Source organism: Heterocephalus glaber, unplaced genomic scaffold (genome assembly GCF_053883595.1).
Source record: "Heterocephalus glaber isolate CG9 unplaced genomic scaffold, H.glaber_assembly_v1.0 deba00001546, whole genome shotgun sequence".
NCBI lineage: Eukaryota > Metazoa > Chordata > Mammalia > Rodentia > Bathyergidae > Heterocephalus > Heterocephalus glaber.
This window is the reverse complement of record NW_028258339.1, coordinates 2,781,800-2,802,834: the sequence shown is the minus strand read 5'-3', so window position 1 is coordinate 2,802,834 and position 21,035 is coordinate 2,781,800. Positions and strand designations below refer to the sequence as shown.

At 42.5% G+C, this 21,035-nt stretch overlaps 1 protein-coding gene and 1 long non-coding RNA gene across 2 annotated transcripts; one reads left to right on the top strand and one right to left on the bottom strand.

Moving 5' to 3' along the window:
* Positions 1 to 13,873: 13,873 nt before the first annotated feature.
* Positions 13,874 to 16,619, bottom strand: LOC147824383 (uncharacterized). Its single transcript, XR_015442394.1, has 2 exons — positions 16,185 to 16,619; positions 13,874 to 14,910 (listed from the first exon to the last, which is right to left on the bottom strand). It is a non-coding gene; the product is annotated as an uncharacterized LOC147824383 (long non-coding RNA).
* A 726-nt stretch (positions 16,620 to 17,345) lies between these two features.
* Usp27x (ubiquitin specific peptidase 27 X-linked) lies at positions 17,346 to 19,793 on the top strand. The gene has a single exon (XM_013068198.3). The coding sequence runs from the start codon at positions 17,598 to 17,600 to the stop codon at positions 18,912 to 18,914; it is 1,317 nt and encodes a 438-aa protein (XP_012923652.2). The 5' UTR covers positions 17,346 to 17,597; the 3' UTR covers positions 18,915 to 19,793.
* Positions 19,794 to 21,035: the final 1,242 nt, after the last annotated feature.

Here is a 21,035-nt window from a genome sequence, read left to right as displayed (position 1 = left end):
GATGTGACTGGCATATGATGGTAGAAAGAGCAACATCTCAATCTGCTATACTTTCAACTCCAGATCTTGAGAGCTGGGTTAAATATCTTGCCTAAGTTCATCTATGGCGTGCCTTCATGAAACCAGTTCCCCATTTCATTTGTTCAGTAAGACTGCTCATGGATAATACATAATGTTCCCCAGTGGTTCATGCAAAAATCTTTTTTATGGCTCCCTCTCCCTATATCTTATCAGTGATGGTATTATGAAGGCTTGTAGGAATAAAACCAGTAGAAATACGTAGTGTTACAAGGATGAGCATGTCACATTTTTAGGTTTGTACTCTTGAAAGTAAGTGGTACTGATCTGACTCTTTCTGGCCCAGTGTTATGTGGAGAAGTATGGAGTACCCTTTTGGGGTGAGTTTTGCTTCTTGGCCTGAGATGCAGTGGTGACATTCTTGAATATGTTGGACCTGCTCTTTATTTAAGAGGCAGAGATGAAATCTGGCCAGGAGCTGTCTTAAGCCATAAACTGGATGGAGATCACAGAGGCCTTACATGTCACGACAAGGAGTTTAGTAGCTATATTGCAGGCATTGGGAGACAATGGGAAAATCTGGAAGTGACATGGCTTCTAGACAAATTATTTTGCCTGCAGGCAAGGAGGATATAGGGGTGTCCAGTTCATTTTGATGAGGGCTAATAACGGCAAGCCCCCAAGCAGTGGTGGTGGTCATTTACCTGAAGGGCAAATTTTTAGGTAGAATTCAACTGTAAGATGAATCCAAGATTTCTTCATGGGGATGGCAGGTGAGGTAGGTGAGGTAGGCAATGTGGCAGAAAAACAGGTCACAGGGCTGGGGAAGGTTGTGGTTTCAGGTAAGGATTTGTTTACATTGTCCAGGGATCTTCCTCAGGGAAAGGTGGCCTCCACCAGACAAGAGCTCTCTCACTCCATTTCTTCAAACCAATTCACAGATCAGGGTATTCACTTTGGGCCTCATAGTTTAAGACAACTCCTGGCCAAATTTCATCTCTTGGCTATATTATTCTACCTGCAATTTCTTAGAACATGCTCACCAGGGTCTCTATGGCCCCAGAGATTTGCACTTGTTTTTCCCTCTGTCTGGAACAGGTTTCCCCAAACTCTTGTTTGTCTGCCTCACAAAGCCTTACACTCATTTTCTGATCTCATATCAAATGCCAGTTATCTGCGGAGTCTTTTTTTTTGGTACCGGGGATCGAACTCGGGACCTAGCGCTTGTGAGGCTGGCGGTGGAACCACTGAGCTAAATCCCTGGCCCTCTGCGGAGCCTTTTGAATAACCCCGGATGACATATGCCATCCTTCTTCCCCTCTTTTGCCATGTTGTGTATGTGACCTCTTGTAGAACAACTGTATTCAATAGTTTACTGCCTGGTTATTTTTCCCTAGGGCACTATTACAGTGAATCAGATACCCTTTTAACAGTGAATCAGATATGCTCTTAACCCTTTTCTTTTTCTCTTGAAAAAGAAAAGAAGCTCATGTTTTATGTTCATGGAAAAAAGAATTGATAGAAAGTGTCCCAATACCTTTCTCAAGCATATTCCCTCATTCAGTAATATGAAACTCTCTCTCTCCAATTTTGATCATCTACATGTGTGTGAAATCATCAGAATTGATGAAAAAAGAGGAAAGGATTGGAGGACAGTGAGCCAGGAGCCAAAGTCTTTTGGGCAGATGACACAGTATCAGTGTGTTTTGAGCCTCAAGGAAGCCCACCACTCTATCTCTATGATGTTTAGCAGGATATAGAAAGGACTACAATTTAATAAAAGCTTACCTTTCCTTAGTTTTGTACTCTTGTCATATTTATTGTGCATATATTGTGCATATGGACTTTACTTCAATGGGTATAATATTATTTTAATGAGTTTTTAATCTTTGCAATTCACTTTCTCAATTAATGTAAGTTACTTTCAATGTGAAACAACTATTAAAACTACTACTTCCTGGGCCGGGGATTTAGCTCAGTGGTTCCGCCGCCTGCCTTGCAAGTGGAAGGACCCGAGTTTGATCCCCGGTACCAAAAAACCCCCCAAAAAACCCCTACTACTTCCTATCCAAATGTTCCTTCGATTATGTTGGAATTACATTCAATAAACCCATTGTAAGTTGAAAATATTGTAAATAAAAAATGTATTGAATACATCTAACCTACTGCACATCCTGGCTTAGCAACACAGTACATTGTTGTTGTTGTTGTTGTTGTTTTTCAGATATTTTGCATAGATTTAATCAGATATGTCATCTTCACAATGGGAAAGGTATCTTCAAAAAGATATTGGAAAAACAAGATATGTAATGCAAAAAAAGAAATTAGTCACGTATATCATCACACATGCAAAAATCAGTTCAAATGGATGAAAAATTTATGAAGACTTGCAGCTGTAAAACTAGTAGAAGAAAATCATAAACCTCCTTGATATCCACCTCATGATGAATTTTTAAAGATGACCCTGAAGCAGAAACAACAAAAGCAAAAAACACACCAGTGTGACTACATTAAATTAAAAGCTTCTGTGCATCAGAGGGAAGAGACACCCTGTGGAATGGGAGAAAATATTTGCACGCCATATAACTGCTGTCCAAAGTACACAAGAAATTCAACTCAAAGCTAGGAAGCAAAGAGCCTGATTAGTAGATGGGCAAAACAACTGAATAGACAGTTCAAAAGAAGACACAAAAATGTTCAACAGATATATGAAAAAAATGTTTAGTATCATTCATCATCAAGGAAATACAGATATTTCTAATTTAACGACCTCCCCGGTTAGTGACTGTTTGGAAGTATGACCTACATTTGGACTTAAGATGCAAGAACAGGAACGGGAGCAGCAGTGTAGCCTTATGGAGACTTCTTCTATTTCTATATTCAATTCTATGCATGAAAACTCCACAGATTTCCCAGTGAGTGTACTGTCCACAGTGCACTGTCAACTGTGTGTCCTCAGAAGTGAATGCAGCTATGCTAGAAAGAGAGGCTAGTGGATTTGAATGTTCAGTGGTTCATGAAAGTAGAACAGAAAATGAGTGAACTTTTATGATGCTCTGGTGAAGCAAAAAATAAAATGACAAAACAGATCACACTAATGAATTCTTCTCAAAAGCTGCACCTAGGATTGCTAGTATTTGTTCTTCTGTTTCTACTTTGTCATCTCTCTTACCGGGCCTTCTATGTTTCCTGATCACTTCTGATGATGACACTGATGAGGAATTTGAGAGATTCAATGGCTAAAATGTCAGCCTGAATGTCTTTTTTTTAGTACAGTTCTGCACATCTTGTTCATCGAGCCTCAATGTCTCTTTGTACAGTGTACCTGGTTTATATAGAACTGTAGCTTTTCCAATTTACTGTACAGTAAAGTACTGCAGTTTTATGTTCTGTTACACATTACAGTGCTGCATATAAGAGTTATGTAAATAAAAGCAAAGTCATCAAGTTGGAATTTCCTTTGACCATTTCTTTGTTCTGAATATTGTAATGTACATACTATATGAAATTCCTCATTCAGCAACCAATTCATTTAATGAAAGGGTCCCAGGAACATAACTCAGTAATTAAATGAAGAATGTCCATACAAATTAATGCAAAAATGAGATATCACTTCATACTTATCAAGACGTATATCACCAAATGACAAAAATGTGTTGATGAGGACACACAGTGAAGGAAAACTTTATAAATTGTTGTTGAGAATGTAAGTTGGTATAGCCATTAGGGAAAATAGAACAATGGTTCCTTAAAAAACTAAAAATGGAACTGCACAGATCTAATAATCTCATTTCTGGATATATGTCCAAAGGATTTTAAATCGATATACCAAGGAGACATCTGCATTTCCATATTTTTCACAGCTTAGCTCAAACTATCCATGATATGAAATCCTCTAAGTATCCATGAAGGAATAAGTGGACTAATAAAATACAGTATGTATATGTGATATAATGTTATCCAGGTTTATAAAAGAGAAGAAATTCCTGTCATTTGTGACAACATTGCTACACCTACAGAACAATGTGTTAAATAAAATAAGTCAGGTACAGAATCATAAATTTCACGTTATGCATATATGAAGTATGAAACGCCAACTCCCAGAAACAAAGGGTAGAATGGTCATTAGTGTAACTGATTGGGGAAAGAGAGTGCGATTAGGAGGATATTGTTCAATGAAAGTGGAATCTCATTTAGACAGGAAGAATATTTTCAAGAATTATTCTACAACATGGTGACTCTAATGTATTTTGTACTTCAAAATAGCTATGAGTCGATTATAAATTTTCCACCCAATAATAATGTATAAATATGGGGAATAATGCATCTATTGATTATCTTGAATTAGCCAGTCCAAAATATTTACACCTATCAAAATATCATATTTCAAAAGTACATACTTTTTGTTGATAAGTTATATAACAATTTTTAAAAGGTAATTCTTGCACACGTGTTAATAAAATAGCAGCCAAAATACATAAGGGGGGAAGATAGCAGCTGAAGAAGCCATCTTGGGAGCAGAAGCCTTGTAGACTTTAGGAGAGGATCAAGGCTCAGCATCATGCTGACTGGATGTCAGGGAGAGAGAGAGAAGCTGGGGAAAGGGTCAAAGGCCGAGGAATGATGCAGGTGTCTGCAGAGCCGCGTGAGAAGCAGTCGGCGTGTTTGGAACAAGTGCGTTCTGCTTCTATAGCGTTCTAGGAAGATAATCAGGAATCGCAGCGCTATTCTCGTCTGGGCATCGGATCCTCGAGGAGGGCTGGTTTCTCAAATGCAAAGTAAACACAACCCGAAGGAACCGAGATTCCAGCCAACTCTGAAGCCCATCAGCGCCAGGTCTTTTTTGATCCATTGATTATTGCCAAAGGCTGTGCCAGCCGGATTGATGGCTTCCCAGGAAGGAGCTTGTGGTTCTCACATGCCTCAAGGCTGACGCCATGATGAGCTGGGAAGCCGAGGCTGTCTTCACTCAGGGTCCAGGAAGCGTCTGCGTGCAGCACTGAGGGTGAAGGCCTCGGGCGCCGTTGAGAAAACACAACTTCAAGGCCTGGGCCTGCCAGGGCCTTTCCTGCAGCACAAGCGGCGTGCTGCGTACCAGGGCAGGCCGGACCTAACCCCAGCGGGGCTGCACCGGACGCCACCGGTGGCTGCAAGGAGCCAGAGCTCGGACCCAGCGCTGGTCTAAGGCGTAGCAGCCTCGCCAAGTCCAGCAAGAGCAACACAGTACATTGTTGAGTCTCAACAATGATTGCGAGGTCAACTGGCAGCTACAGCTCACTGCTGCTGCCCAGTATCATAAGAGAGTATCAGACTGCATATAGCTAGCCTGAGAAAGATTGGAATTCAAAATATGAAGTGCCATTTCTACTGCATTGTAAGTCAAACCATCATAAGCCAGGAACTGTACTAGAATTAGTACTACTAGTATTAATAGGGTTTTACAAATATTGGGTTTTGCCATATTAGGGAAATATAAAGGTTTTGCTAAATTCTAATTGAGTGAATTACCTTTCAGTCTAATTGGTTCTAATCTTAGTCAGTGATGCACATGTACAAGGGTTGAAGTGATATTAAACATCCAGTGAAACAACTTTTATACATTTTTATTTGATACATAGTTTATATGTGTTACAAATAAGATTTCTGTCCATTTCAATGAATTCTAGGATGAAATGCCACAAACACATCTTCTTTAAAAGCAAATATGAGAGCCTGAGGGTGTAGCTCAGTGGTAGAGCACTAGCCTAGCATACTTGAGGCCCTAGCTTCCAACCCAGCACTGAAAAAAAAAAGCAAAGATGAAATCAGGTGTATTTTCATTCTATATAAGTAGTAGAAGCAGAATTGTGATGTAATTCATTGTACTCTAAAATGAATAAGTCTTGTCAACTGCAGGATCTTTTTTTTTGTGTGTGCAAACAAAATAATACCTTCAGACTGTAGCTTTATCTACTCTTGACGTAGTATCAAGTTTAGAATAGGTGTCCAATCTGAAGGTATAAGAAATAATAGCTTCTGCACAGCAAGAGAAACCACCAGCAGTGTGAAGAGACAACCCACAATGTGGGAAAAAATCTTCACCTGCTCTTCCTCAGACAAAGGTCTACTATCTCGAATCTATAAAGAACTTAAAAAGATCAGACCTCCCAAATTTAAAGACCCAATCCAAAAATGGGCATCTGAAATGAACAGACATTTCTCAGACAAAGAAGTAGAAATAGCAAATAAATACATGAAAAGATGTTCAACATCACTGGTCATTCGAGAGATGCAAATGAAAACAATGCTGAGATTCCACTTCATTCCAGAAAGAATGGCTGCTATCATGAAATCAACCAATAACCAATGCTGGCGGGGCTGTGGGGAAAGAGGAACCCTGCTCCACTGCTGGTGGGAGTGTAGACTGGTGCAAGCACTGTGGAAATCAGTATGGAGATACCTCAAAGAACTAGGACTGGAAGTTCCATTTGACCCCACTATTCCACTGCTGGGGATCTTCCCCAAAGAATTAAAAGAATCATACCACAGTGATATATGTGCACCCATGTTCATAGCAGCACAGTTTGTAATAGCTAAAACTTGGAAACAGCCCAAATGCCCATCAACTGGAGACTGGATAAAGAAAATGTGGTTTTTTTATAAAATGAAGTACTACTCAGCCATAAAAAATGAGAAATTAGAGACATTTATAGCTAAGTGGATGCACATTGAGGCAATGCTCTTAAGTGAAATAAATAGGACACACATGTGTAAATACCGAATAGTTTCTCTGGTGTGAGAAACTGAAAGTGTAAATAAGAACTAAATGTATAATAGGTCATGTGAAATAGGAAGAAAAGGGGCAAAGGGGAAGGAAGTGGGAGGGCTAAGGGAAAGGATAGAAGGGAATGGGATTAATATGAGAAAATGGAAAAATAGGAAGAAAATCTTTGTAAATAGGGAGGGCTGGAGGGGTTGAAGGGAGGGCTGGGCAAAGGTGAAAAACAAGAACCAAGAGAGACTATGTAAAGGTGCAAATTTCCAATGATGAATGTCTTTATATTGTATACCTAAAATGTACCAATTATTAGAATGAATGATCGATAATGTAAAATAGGAATAAAAGGTCCAAAGGGGTAGGGGTAGTGGGAGGCACAGGGGAAAGGAAAGAAGGGAAAGGAAAACATGATGAGAAATGGAAAAAATGGAAATAAAGTCTTTGTAAATAGGGAAGGGTGGAGGGCGTGAAGGGAGGGCTAGGAATGGGGAAAAAATAAGAACCAAGAAGCATTATATAAAGGTACAATTCCCAATGAGAAATGTAATTGTGTTGTATACCTACAATGTACCAATAAAAGAATTTAATACAAAAAAAAAAGAAATAATAGCTAAATTTATCTGTAGCGATAAAGAATAATACAATCATGTTTTTGTAGCAAAATGGAACTGGGGGACATTACATAAAGTGAAAGAAACCAGATACAGAAAGACAAGTACTGCATGTTGGAAATTTAAAAAATGTCAAGCTGAATGTAGAACAGTGATTATTATAGGTTGAGGGTATAGATAAAGGGAGGCTGAAGTTTGTTTTTGTGGTGTTGAGGAACAAACCCAGCAGCTTGGGTATGCCTGACAGGCACTCTACATCTCACCTGGGCTACATCCCTGGCCCAAGAGGCTGGATTTGATCAGGGCATGCTGTATACATGTGTTGAAATGTCACACTGTGCCCTGTTAATGTGTAAAGTTAATATATCTTAATCAAAAATAAAACTTTAAAATGTCAGACTTTGAAGGCTCTGCTAGTTTTAGTGATTTCTTGATGTAGAGTTTGAGAGATTCCTGAATTCCATTTTTAGTTTAGGGTCAAGAAATAATAGAGTGTCAAACAGGATAGCAAATATGGGGATGGTTAATTATACATGTATGAACAAAAGAGAAAGTTCACATGAAAAGATTTGTATTCACCAATCATCAGTTAGTCTGGGGTGGAGGGTATGATTTAACTGGAGGCCTACGGTCTAGAGAACAGAAGAGACCCAAGTCAGTCTCCTATGTCGCCTTATGTGGAAACATGTTTAGTGACAGCCCACAGGATCTGATGAGGCCCCTGGCTCATGGTTTGAATGAATCCTCTCCAAAGGCCATTAATCCACACCATGGTGGTATTAATTGCATTTCTCAGTCTAAAAAATTCCATTTCATTCCTTTTTATATCTTTTATTTCTTTCTCAATAGAATTTTTTTGCTGAGACTTTTTACTTTTATATTCTTTTTTATTATGTTTGGAATTGCTTGTTGTTGCAGCTTTATGAACAATGATGTTATCTTGTTGGTGATGTCTTTTCTCATTAGAGAGTTCATGACTCTTGATATGAGTGATTTTCAACTGAAGTCGGGACATTTTGGGAGTTATAAGACTTCAGATTTTCTATTTCATCACTTCTGACACTAGCTGGCAGAGGAAGGGGAGCGTCATTTTGTTACTGCTAGGTGAAGTGCAAGTCTAGGTTCTCCATTCAGCCTCTAGAGGGAGGGCCTCATTGTTACTGCTTGGCAAGGTGGGAGTTTAAGTTCCCTACCATATCTCTGCTGATACTACCTTGACTGAGTGGGGGAGAGATGCCTTGTTATAATTCACTGACCACCACTGATGACTGTGAAGTGATTGTGGGAAGAGATGTGCTCATAACTGATGGGTAATTGTGAAAGTAATGATTCTCCACTAAGCTTCCACTGATATCACCCTATTGAGAAGAAGAAGAGGGGACCCCCCCCCCCACACACACCTTATTTCCAGGTGGCCATGAAAGTCCAAGTTTTGCATATAGTATTCATTCACTGTGTCACAGGGAGCTTGTTACTACCTAGAGAAAATGAAAGTTTTGGCTCCCAACTTGCCCTTCTTTGCTACTACTTTGGGCTCTTTGGTATAGTCTGGCCAAGGTGGAAGTAAGTTTCACACTTGGTCTTTGTTGGCATGAGTGGTGCTGCAATTTTTCTTGTGGTATTTTATAGGAGTATAGTGATTATTATCTAAAACTTGTCTTTCTTGAAAGGTTGTCCCTTTTCTGGTCCTTTGCCTAGAGAGAATAAAATTTGCTTGAGAGTTTTTTTGTTTACGTGTGTATGTGGGGGGGGACACATGTCATTTTGCTAGAAATTGATGAATTTGCCTTTACTGAGGTCATATAAGTTTGTTTATATTGCTTTTTGTGGTTTTAAAAGGATTAAGATTTTGAAAACTAATAAAATCACACTATCAAAATTATGTCACTTGAGATGCAATCTAACGAAGTCTACCCTTCAGATTTGGAAGAGGCATTTTACACAAACACAAGAAATCAGATTCCATACTTTGGTAAGTAAAATTACAGAGTATGCTGTGTATTGTTCTTCTGTTTAAGGTCAGGCTCAAGGTAAAGCTATATCCCACAGGACCAACCTCCAGAACTGAACTCAGATTTGGGGTATTTTCCTAAAAGGCAAAGGTAAGATAGGTAGTTGGCCAGATGTTGTGGCCATGCAGGAGGCTTATAAGGGAACATGTAGTGTAGATAGGTAGAGAATCAAAAGTGTAAGTCCAGGATATCAGTGTGAAGGGCTACAGGCAGAGTTGTTGAAGATTGAGGGAAGATAGAAACATAGTAGCTAGAAGCAATCCCTGATGAAAACTGGGGAAATGGCTAGTTGGTATATGACGCAGTATAATTTTCATTTTTGATGCCATCTCTACAAACATGAATTTGCTCTCTGAGCCTTTCTTTTAGCCAGAGAAGGCCATTGGCCATTGGTATCACATGGGTGCAGTCTACCCAGGGTTAGATGTGTGCTTGACGGAAGCCTTGAGCTCTTCCATTTAGTGGCCCTTTCATATCTCTAGGCCCCCTGCTTCCCTTTGTAGGGTAGGAATCTCCCAGAAGCCTGTGTAGATCCTCATCCCCAATTCCTCAGTTACCTGATTGTCGGTATGGCTGTGGGAGTACAGGGTATAAGGCCTAGTCCTGCTGCACTGGTAATCAGGGTCTACTGAGCTGACTCTTGGTCATTCTGAATGGGCCAGTAGGTTGGCTATTCCTGGGCTTAAGGCATTTTGGCATGGTCCAAATCAAATGGGAGGAGCCCAGCTCCCAAACTTAGGGACACTGGTACTGACTTGCTATTTTCCCTTTCTTTTGCCCAGAGAAGACTGGTTGACCACTAGTGAGAGATAAAGGGCCTGGAAAAAGTAGAGCTCAGACATCTCATTGTTGAAACTAGGTATATTCTAAGTGGAAAGAGGTATAGAAGTAGAGTAAGCATAATCAAATTTAAGATACTTAAAAAATTTTTTTTGCAGGGTTGGGGATCAAATCCAGGGCTGAATGCAAGTGCTCTACCACTGAGCTACATCCCCAGCCTCTTTCATGTTTTTGTGCCTCTTTAATGTTTTTTGTGCCACATCTTTCCTCATGTATATCGTGACAATATTAGCTCCTACCTCATTAGTATGTTCTGAGGTTTTAATAATTTAGTAAGTTACTTATAAAACAGTGCTTGGCATATCATAAGCAATCAGTGTTAATTAGTATTGTTAAATTATAATTGTTGTGTGTAAACCATAAATCTTATGGTGTCACTGCCTTGCTTAAAACCCCCAAATGATTCTCAGTGCAATTGTGATAATATTCAAGCCTTGGCTGTTGGTCTACAAATCTCCAGGTGATCTAGCCCCTGCCTGCATCTCTATCCTAATCTTCATCTTATACCACTCTCCTCTCTCCTCTTTCTTGGTCACCAAATTCAAGCCATTCTGGCCTGTATTTTCATTTCTCAAAATCATCAAGCATTCTTTGGTCTCAGGGCCTTTGCACTTGCTCTATACTTTTATAATTAGGATAAATATTTTAAAAATTAAATTCTAAAATTCAGAACCCATAAAGAAAAGGTTGAGAAACTTGTCTACAGAATAATCTTAAACATCATATGGTAAAATATGGAATAAAATATAATGGTCAATGTTAAATGGGAAAAGTGTTTATATATTAGAATCTGAGAGACAAAGGCCAATAGCTCAGTAGTTAAGAGTCCAAACTCTAGGTTCCAACTCCTGAATTTGAATTCCAGATCTATGCTTACTAGCTCTGTGTCCTCAGGTGTCATTCAATCTTTCTATGCCTCAGTTTCTTTACTTATAAGATGAAGATAAAAGCACTTCTTAAAGTTGTAGTGAGTGTTAAGCAAGTGAAATAGAACAACTTTTAGCATACTTCAGGTGCCATTTAAATGTTATTAGGATGATTAATAAGAAATCACAAGAAAGCTAGGTAAAAGATGTGAATAAGTAGTTCACAAAATAAAGTTATAATGGCCAATAAACTTATGAAAATGTAGTGGACTTCACTCATAATGAAAGACATTTATTTGATTACTTCACAAATATTTAAATATCTAACAAGTTCCAAAGAGGCATTGGAAATATAACAGTGAGCATCTTAGTCTCATGGAGTTTACATTAATTATATCTGTATAATATTTAATATATTCATGTGGTGATTATTTAATACATCATGTAGTGATGGCAAAAAAGCAGGGATGAAAACAATAAAGTGGGGATAGGGTGCTATTTTATAGAGTGCTCAAGGAAGGGACTCTGAAATGAGGTGTCATTTAAGGAGAGATCTAAAGCAAGTGAGGGAAAAAGCCATGAGAATTTCTAAGAGAAGTTTTCCAAGCAGAAGAAACAATAAGGATTAGGTCTGGAAGCAGGAACCAGCTTAGTTGATTTGAGGACTAGCAATAAATGTAACTTGTTTGAGTCAAGGTGAGTTGATAGGAACCAAAGTGTTAAGAGAACATGCTCAGTAAGGCCTGAAAAGCCAGGATGAGGACTTGTGACTTCAAAAGGAGTGACAATAGAAAGCCTACTATTGCTTAGGAATTGTATATCTGGGATCCAAATAACAACAATTTAAAAAGATAACATTTGCAGGGCCAGGGATTTAGCTCAGTGGTTCTGCCGCCTGCCTCCCAAGCGCAAGGTCCCGAGTTTGATCCCCAGTACCAAAGATAACATTTGGAGCATTACACTGCTTCTAAGATACTATATTGATTGTGAAAAACAGCAGTATTTTATGTACCACCAAGAAAGGTAAAAAATGCTGCCACATCTAAACATAAACTGTCGTTCAAAGTTTTCAGCAACGTGTAAACATGAAAAGATATACCTCTTGGTGTTGGTAAAATACAGTATCTTTTTCCTCATGTAAGAATAAGTCCTGACTTTGCTGTATAAAACATCTTTGAAAAGTGGGGTGGGTGGGCAACCCACTTTCCAGTCCCCCTTCTGTCTCTCTTAGATGCTTTCTTTCTCTCAGTAAAATTTTTCCTACTCTTAAAAATAAAAAAGAATAAGCCCTGAAATGATTTTTTGGTCTTTCCATTGTGATTGGTTGCAAGATGGCTACCCAGCTGTCACCATTAAATCCTTATTTCTAGGAGGAAGAAAGAGGAAGGGGGCAAAATGCCTTTTAATCTTCCATATTAAGAATCTCTTTGTAAATCTCCCTTTAAAAACTCATTGGAATTTTTATTGGAATTTCACTGGAGATGTAGATCAACTTGACAACTTCTGTATATTGAAGTCTCATTTAAATTTCATAGATATTACATATATATATATCTTGTATTCGCATAGAAATTTTCTCAGAATTTTTAGGGGGAATAGAACTGGTTGTGATTGGAGGGAGAGAGGTGCTTTTACTTTTCATGTCATGCACTCTTCTATACCTTTTTAAAAAATACAAATATTGTATATATTACTTTTGTAGAAATAAATATATCAGCAACTTTTAAACTGGAGTATGCATTACCCTAGGGCACAGGAGTTTGAAGGGAATCAATTTCTACTCTGAAATTTCATATGTAGTCTTAAAATTGATCTTCCAGAGAACACACTTGTGATGGAGGAATCAAGCTGTTTCTCTTTTTCCATCTCCCCCTTCACATGCTTCTTTTTTCATTTACAAAAAAAAGCATATCCTTTACTCATCCTGAATTTTACCTAGATGCACTGCCCTGCAGTGTAAAATCCTCAGGGCACGAGAGACAATTCTAAACGCTTCTGTGGGTGGCCAACAAACAAATTGCTCTAAGAAATGAATGGGGAGAAATCCTTTTGCACTTCAAATCCTTTCCATTTTTTTGCTCCCAATAAAATTGAAAGAAAACCCAGTAGAGTCATCGGCTGATAAATCATGAGAAATAATTTTGAAGATAAATCACTGTGTAATTTCCCCTCACATATCTCCAAAGGAATTCTTGAGTGATATTGCTAAAACAAAGCATCCCTCCTCATTTACTCATTTATATAAGGGAGATTTCTGTGTGCTAACATTAAACCAAACAAAAAAAGGAAGAGAATTGATGTTGAATCCTGTCTCACTCTAGCAATAAGAATTATTTATCCATGGATACACCCACTAATTTTTTCAAAAAGCTCTACCAAGCCCTATCTCCAATAAACTTTTGTTTTATGTTTAATAATTACCTATCACAATTTTTAATATTTTTTGATCCATCACATTCTAATACTAATTGTCACTATAACTCCAGCAAGAGCAAAATTTTAAATACTTAAAAAGTCTTATGATCAAAGGAGCATTTAAAGAGAATTTAAATAGCAAAACACATACATATTTTTGCTACAGAATAATTGATTCAAGAGCAAAATATATTTTGTTGGAACAAAATTCTGTTGGAAGGGTAGAATTAAGAACTCAAGGAGAAAAGGGGAAATGTACAACTTATAATGATCAAAGAGCTTGGTTATGAATTTTTAAAACAAAAGATGGTATCTCTGAAATTACTAAGGTATTTAGGTTTCACCAGATTCATATAAAATAGTGACATAACTTTTATTTGTGAAGGTTATCACTTGTCAGAAATTACATTTTTGCAGCCAGTTGACATTCATGATGCAGAATTTTAGATGTCAACCTAAACATACATGAAGGAGCACAACGTTTTTTGAAATACTTTTGAGACAGCATTTTGATATAAACTGAAAGTTTAATATAAACATACAAAAAGTAACAAGGAATTGTGATTTACTTCTTTGCCACCTTGTGGTCAGAGCTATACTTAGCATTCAGGTGCATGGACTGTGAGGAGGAGCTGTCTTTCTTAAGGTCAGTTCTTTCTGTCAGCACTTGTCAGGTCTTGTGAGGCAGACACGGTGAAACTGTGCTTGCCTAGGACTGAATCTAGACTCAAACAACCACTAAACACCTCAAGATTATGGTGACAGCCTCTGAATGTGATTCAAAGCAAAAGTAACACGCAAAAAGGAAAAGAATTTAAGGAAGTACAACTAAGTTGTGACTTTTCCCACAAGGACCACTTTTAAAAACTCATCTATACTGTATCCCCATATCTATATCATCTATGTCTATATCTCTATATGGGTTTTGGTGCCACTTCTCTGCTAGTGGCCTAGACTCTTCCTTAGTGTTAGTATGCTTTTTGGGGAAACCAGCCCTGATTCTGGCCCTGGGGTGTCTGGTTCAGCATCTGGTTGTGGGTGGGTGCTGAATAAACATCCACTGAGTGGTAGAGCCCTCCACTTCCAGAACACACTGGTTGGGAGAGTCCAAGTGGAGCTGTGGGTTTCTGCAGATAGTTGATCAATAAGATAATGAGATTATCATGCTTAGTCTTCCACAGCTGTCAGTCTCAGATACTCAGAGATCTTTGGGTCTCTTGGTTGTCTGTGAAGATAGTAATTAGGAAGAGAGCACCATCACCCTCCCTCCCATGTTCCATGACCTCAGTCACTTTTAGCAGCAGCAGCAGTAGCGTTCCTTCAGAAGATACATTAGTTGCAGTTCCTCTGGTTGCAGGCCACAAAGCACTTGCTGGAAGTAATCTTGTGTGCTTCAAGGAATTAAAGGCAGAGCTGATTTAGGAAGGGCAGGCACCAGGATAATCCTCAGCTGGATGGGATCCAGGCCTCCACCTCAGGGGCTCTGGGTTCCTGAAGACCACCTCCTGTTGCTAACCCCAGGGGACCTGCCCCCACCCCTCCCTGCAGGGAATGTTAGGTGGATGGTGGCATCGGTGCTGAACAGAGAGAACTTTGCTGGGGTGTAATCAGGCAGCACAGCTCCACAAGCCAGGCAGTGTGCACTAGACCACAGCCAGCTGCCACCAGGATTCAGGGACCTGGCTCTTAGAATATTCTTTCCTTTCAGCTTCTTGTACTGGTGCCTGCCTTGGACTGTACCTCCTGGGATCAGTAGCTGCAGCTACTTCCTGACATCCTCAGCAGTTCTCTAGACCCGAGCCACCTGTTCTGAGCTCATTTCTCACGGGCCCCCAGGTGCTACTATGCTGTGCCAGCAGCCACTTAGCATAGGGCTGCTATGCTAGGGGTTTCTAGAGGCCTCCAAGACAAGTGCCCAACCCCTTCTCTCTGCTGGCAGCTCCACAGACTTCCACTCCTACTTGCTGCCCACCTTGGGACTCTGTTAGGGCTTAAGGGTCTCCGGACTGTGTGCAGTCCCTCAGGCCATTCTCTCACCCGTAGGGGAGGTGCCTGCCGTAGGGATGGCCCCTGGGCTGCTCAGCTTCTGCTGGACCAGAAGGCCAGCTAGCTTCCAAACCCTCATCCCACCCTCAGCCTTGGGAGCCCGAGGGGGAGGTGAGGAACCAGCTCAGACAGCAGGGTGCTGATAAGATGGGAAAGGGGACGTGCCACTTCGGGCCCAGCGGCCTTGGGAGCGCTGCCTCTCGGGATCTGGGGTCCAGGCCTGTCCTAATGGAGCTGGAGTTTCATTCTTTGCGGGAAGGGCAGGAACTGGGTGGGAGAGGAGACTGGGACAGACTGGAGGCAGGCTCCGCCGCCTGATGATGACTGGTCACAGCTTCTGCCTGCACTCCCCAAGACCCCCACTCCCACCCCACCCCGTAAGGGGCCGTTTCACAGCTTCAGAAACATTCCTGGGCTTGGCAGTCTTTCGACCCCGGCCCTGCAGTGCTGGAGGAAAGCGGTAGGGACGAAGGGAAGGAGGAGGAGAGGGGAGGAGACGACCAAGGGGGTTAGAGCAGCGATTGGAGCTGAGAACTGGAAGCGCCTTAAAGAGACTGCGCGGTCCCCGCCCCCCTTCCCGCCAGCCTCAATGAATTAGAGCTGTGTTTCCCAAACTTGCCTGATCATAAGCAGCCTCTCCGGCCCTAGGTAGAGATACAGGTTCCGAAGTACCACCCTTCCAGAGTCTGATCCAGTAGACCTGCGGATGGAGCCGAGGAATCTGTAATTTTAACACGCTCCCCACGTGATTCTTGTGAACAAGCAAGTTTGGGGAATATTGAATTAAACAGGGCCTGGCCGCAGAAGCGGCCTCCGCTAGGGGGCTTCGGTGGGAGGATTCCCGGGGGCGTCGCCTGCTTCCGCCGCCGCCTCCTTCAGTGAAAGTCCCTTTTGGGTCCAGCTGCCACATTCACCGCGCTCCCTCAGGCCGGGCGGGGGACAGCCCAGGTCTGCGTGGCCCCCGCGCCGCCACGCCCAGTGGCCGCCCTAGCCCTGCGAGCAGGGGGAGGAGCCGCCACCAGTGGAGGCAGAGGAGGTGGAGGAGGTGGAGGAGGTGGAGGAGGCGGAGACGGCGGCGACGGCAGAGACGGCGGAGACGGCGGAGACGGCGGAGACGGCAGAGACGGCAGAGACGGCAGAGACGGTAGAGACGGCAGAGACGGCAGAGACGGCAGAGACCGCAGAGACCGCAGAGACCGCAGAGACGGCAGAGACAGCGGAGAGGAAGGTGGAGGCGGAGACAAAGGTGGCGGGGAAGGTGGAGGAGGCAGGGAAGGTGGAGGCGGCAGGGAAGGTGGAGGCGCCAGGGAAGGTGGACGCCACCGAAAAGGTGGACACCGCGGGGAAGGTGGACGCCGCGTGGAAAGTGGAGACGGCAGAGGGTCCGGGCCGCCAGGCTGAGCTCAAGCTGGAGCCCGAATCCGAGCCGGTACGGGAAGCGGAGCAGGAGCCGAAGGGGGAGCCGAAGCAAGAGCCGAAGCAGGAGCTGGAGGATGAGAACCCAGCCCGGAGCAGCGGTGGTGGCAGCAGCGACGAGGTTCCTCCCCCTACCCTTCCCTCCGACCCGCCGCGGCCCCCAGATCCCTCTCCTCGTCGTAGTCGTGCCCCGCGCCGCCGACCCCGGCCCCGGCCCCGGCCCCAGACCCGGCTCCGTACCCCGCCGCAGCCTAGGCCACGGCCCCCGCCCCGGTCTCGGCCCCGGCGCGGCCCTGGGGGCGGATGCCTGGATGTGGATTTTACTGTGGGGCCACCAGGTTGTTCCCACGTGAACAGCTTTAAGGTGGGAGAGAACTGGAGACAGGAACTGAGGGTCATCTACCAGTGCTTCGTTTGGTGTGGAACCCCAGAGAACAGGAAAAACAAGGCAAAGTCGTGCATCTGCCATGTGTGTGGCACCCATTTGAACAGACTCCACTCTTGCCTTTCCTGTGTCTTCTTTGGCTGCTTCACAGAGAAACACATTCATGAGCACGCAGAGACGAAACAACACAACTTAGCTGTAGACCTTTATTATGGAGGTATCTACTGCTTTATGTGTAAGGACTATGTGTATGACAAAGACATTGAGCAAATTGCCAAAGAAGAGCAAGGACAAGCCTTGAAATTGCAAGCCTCCACCTCAGCAGAGGTTTCTCACCAGCAGTGTTCAGTGCCAGGCCTTGGTGAGAAATATCCAACGTGGGAAACCACCAAACCCGAGTTGGAACTGCTGGGGCATAACTCACGGAGAAGAAGAATCGCTTCCAGCTTTACCATTGGCTTAAGAGGACTAATCAATCTCGGCAACACGTGTTTTATGAACTGCATTGTCCAGGCCCTGACCCACACTCCGATCCTGAGAGATTTCTTTCTCTCAGACCGGCACCGATGTGAAATGCCTAGTCCTGAGTTGTGTCTGGTCTGTGAGATGTCTTCACTCTTTCGGGAGTTGTATTCTGGAAACCCATCTCCTCATGTTCCCTATAAATTACTGCACCTGGTGTGGATACATGCTCGTCATTTAGCCGGGTACAGGCAGCAGGATGCCCATGAGTTCCTCATCGCAGCGTTAGATGTCCTGCACAGGCACTGCAAAGGTGATGATGTTGGGAAGGCAGCCAACAATCCCAACCACTGTAACTGCATCATAGACCAAATTTTCACAGGTGGCCTGCAATCTGATGTCACCTGTCAAGCCTGCCACGGTGTCTCCACTACCATAGACCCGTGCTGGGACATTAGTTTGGACTTGCCTGGCTCTTGCACCTCCTTCTGGCCCATGAGTCCAGGGAGAGAGACCAGTGTGAATGGAGAAAGCCACATACCGGGCATCACCACTCTCACGGACTGCTTGCGAAGGTTTACAAGGCCAGAGCACTTAGGAAGTAGTGCCAAAATCAAATGTGGTAGTTGCCAAAGCTACCAGGAATCTACCAAACAGCTCACAATGAATAAATTACCAGTTGTTGCCTGTTTTCATTTCAAAAGGTTTGAACATTCAGTAAAACAGAGGCGCAAGATCACTACATACATTTCCTTTCCTCTGGAGCTGGATATGACACCGTTTATGGCCTCAAGTAAAGAAAGCAGAATGAATGGACAGTTGCAGCTGCCAACCAGTAGTGGAAACAATGAGAATAAGTATTCCTTGTTTGCTGTGGTTAATCACCAAGGAACCTTGGAGAGTGGCCACTACACCAGCTTCATCTGCCACCACAAGGACCAGTGGTTCAAATGTGATGATGCTGTCATCACCAAGGCCAGCATTAAGGATGTACTGGACAGTGAGGGATATTTGCTCTTCTACCACAAACAGGTCCTGGAACATGAGTCAGAAAAGGTGAAAGAAATGAATACGCAAGCCTACTGAAGTGACACACAGACATACCTGTAACAGAAGATGACGACACCTGTACTACAACTGGCATCGAGATTTAAAGGACCTACTTGACCACGGCCCATGGGCCTGACAGAGTAAGAATTGAACAATACCCAGTGTCCAAAAGGTCCTGAGTGGAAGAGAAATAGGAGGGGAGGGAGAAGAGGCTCTAGTTGAAGCAGTCACTTGAAGGAAAATTAAGTAGCAGGAATGCTCTTGGTGGGAAGGCAGGAACAGGGAAATTGTGACACTAGTTCATATCCTATATTCCTCCAAAAGGTTGTGTGGGAAGATGTGGGGGGAGGGGGGGTGGTTTGTGGGGGGGTGTGTGCCCTTGTAACTGTAAAACATCTTTCTCCATGGGTGTTTCAACTTCAATTGACCAATCACATGACATATATGTTTAGGAGAAAAAGAAAAGTTTATAAAAGTGTAGCCCATTACATATGTGGGTATGAAAGCAGAAAAGTGGAGGATGCAGGGATATCTCATTAACAAACATCTTTGCCAGTTTCTTTGTATTTGTGATTTTTGTGCTATTAAATGCAGTATTAAAAAAGAAAAGCCCATGTGGGCTAGTAAAAGAAGAAATAAGGGGGCTTGTATAAGGGGAGCAGTTGCTCCAGAAGTAGAGAAGACATGAAATGCTGTAAGATAAGCAATCAACACAGACAGGCCTCAGCTGACAGTGTAGTGTGTGTGTGTGTGTGTTTTTTAAAAAGCTGTATGATATACTTGAGCAAATCAGTGAACCTCTTTGCGATTGTTTTCTCATCTGTAAAATGCAGATAATTCCTTCCTTAAAGGGTTGTTGTTAAAGATTAAAATATAAAATGTGTCAAACTATAAAGTAAAAGATGTGGAACTTTGTAGAGACTCAGTAAACATTTGTTTGATCTGAATCTGAACCTTCTTTGGACTGGGCATCAGAGGTGAAGGTTAGTCCCACCTGAGACCCATGGACAGAAAGGACATCATGTCACATGCACTCATGTGAACACAATCTTAAGAGCTGTCTCCCCAATACCGTCTGCTTGGAGCCTTGAGGTAATAGACTCCACTATTTTCCCTGTGTACAAGGCATCACAGTTGATGTCAAACCCAGGATTGGGGTTTGGGGGTAAGCACAACTGTCCACAAAAGGTCATTATTCTGTCCATTCGAAAGATGTGTCATTTCAATGACTGAGCACACCGTTGATGAGATTCTCATGGCTAGTATGCTACCAGGTTTCCACATGAAGATATTTGGTGGTCTGTGCCTTCTAAACACATTACGGATATAGCTGTCACATTTACCTACAGACATAGATCAGGAGAAAGACTATTTTCCAAAGCTCATTGGTCCATCAGCCCAGAGATGTTGATTGAGTAGCTTGTTGGCTCCTTCCCTGATCCTGACAGAGAGCAGAGCAGCTTGCAGAGCTAAGCTGAAACAGATGGGATGAGCCCTCTCCTCAGCATCAGGTACAAAAGTAACTATTCCCTAGAAAATCCTGGGAGGGAATTGAATATATCAGAACCATTGGCTCTGGTAAAAGGCTGGGTGCCCCATGGCTTCCCATGTCTACTTTGTAGTCAGCTCATTTGGAAATACAGATTTATTGATGTGGTTGTGGGTGCACCCCCAAGGAGCTCACAGCCTTTTTAGGGGCAAGGATTGTGTCTCCTCTTGCACCCTAAGCTGCATCCTCAGATCCTGGTACAGTTCCTGGCACATAGTAAGTAGGTGCTCGAAACATTTACTGAGTGAATGGGTGGGTGGGTGAATGAATGAACGAACTGAGACGCTTTCCTTTCATAACCAAAATTTCTTCAACACCCAGGGCCCATAATCCTCAGGAGAGAATATCAAACGTTATTAGTTTTGGTGTTTTGTAGGAGGGGGGAGATGAAGAGATAGACGGCTTCAGATGCCACATGGCAGCTTTATGTTGGGTGTCTTTTGGGATGTGTCTGATAGCCTCACTGGGAATACACAGCAGTGTCCTCATTCCTCATGTCTGCCACAGGAAGAGTTCAGTTATGTGCCACCAGATTCTGACTACTTGCACAGCAGCCATCTTTTAACATTTTAAAACATTTTTATTTGGAAATAAATTGAAATGTCCAG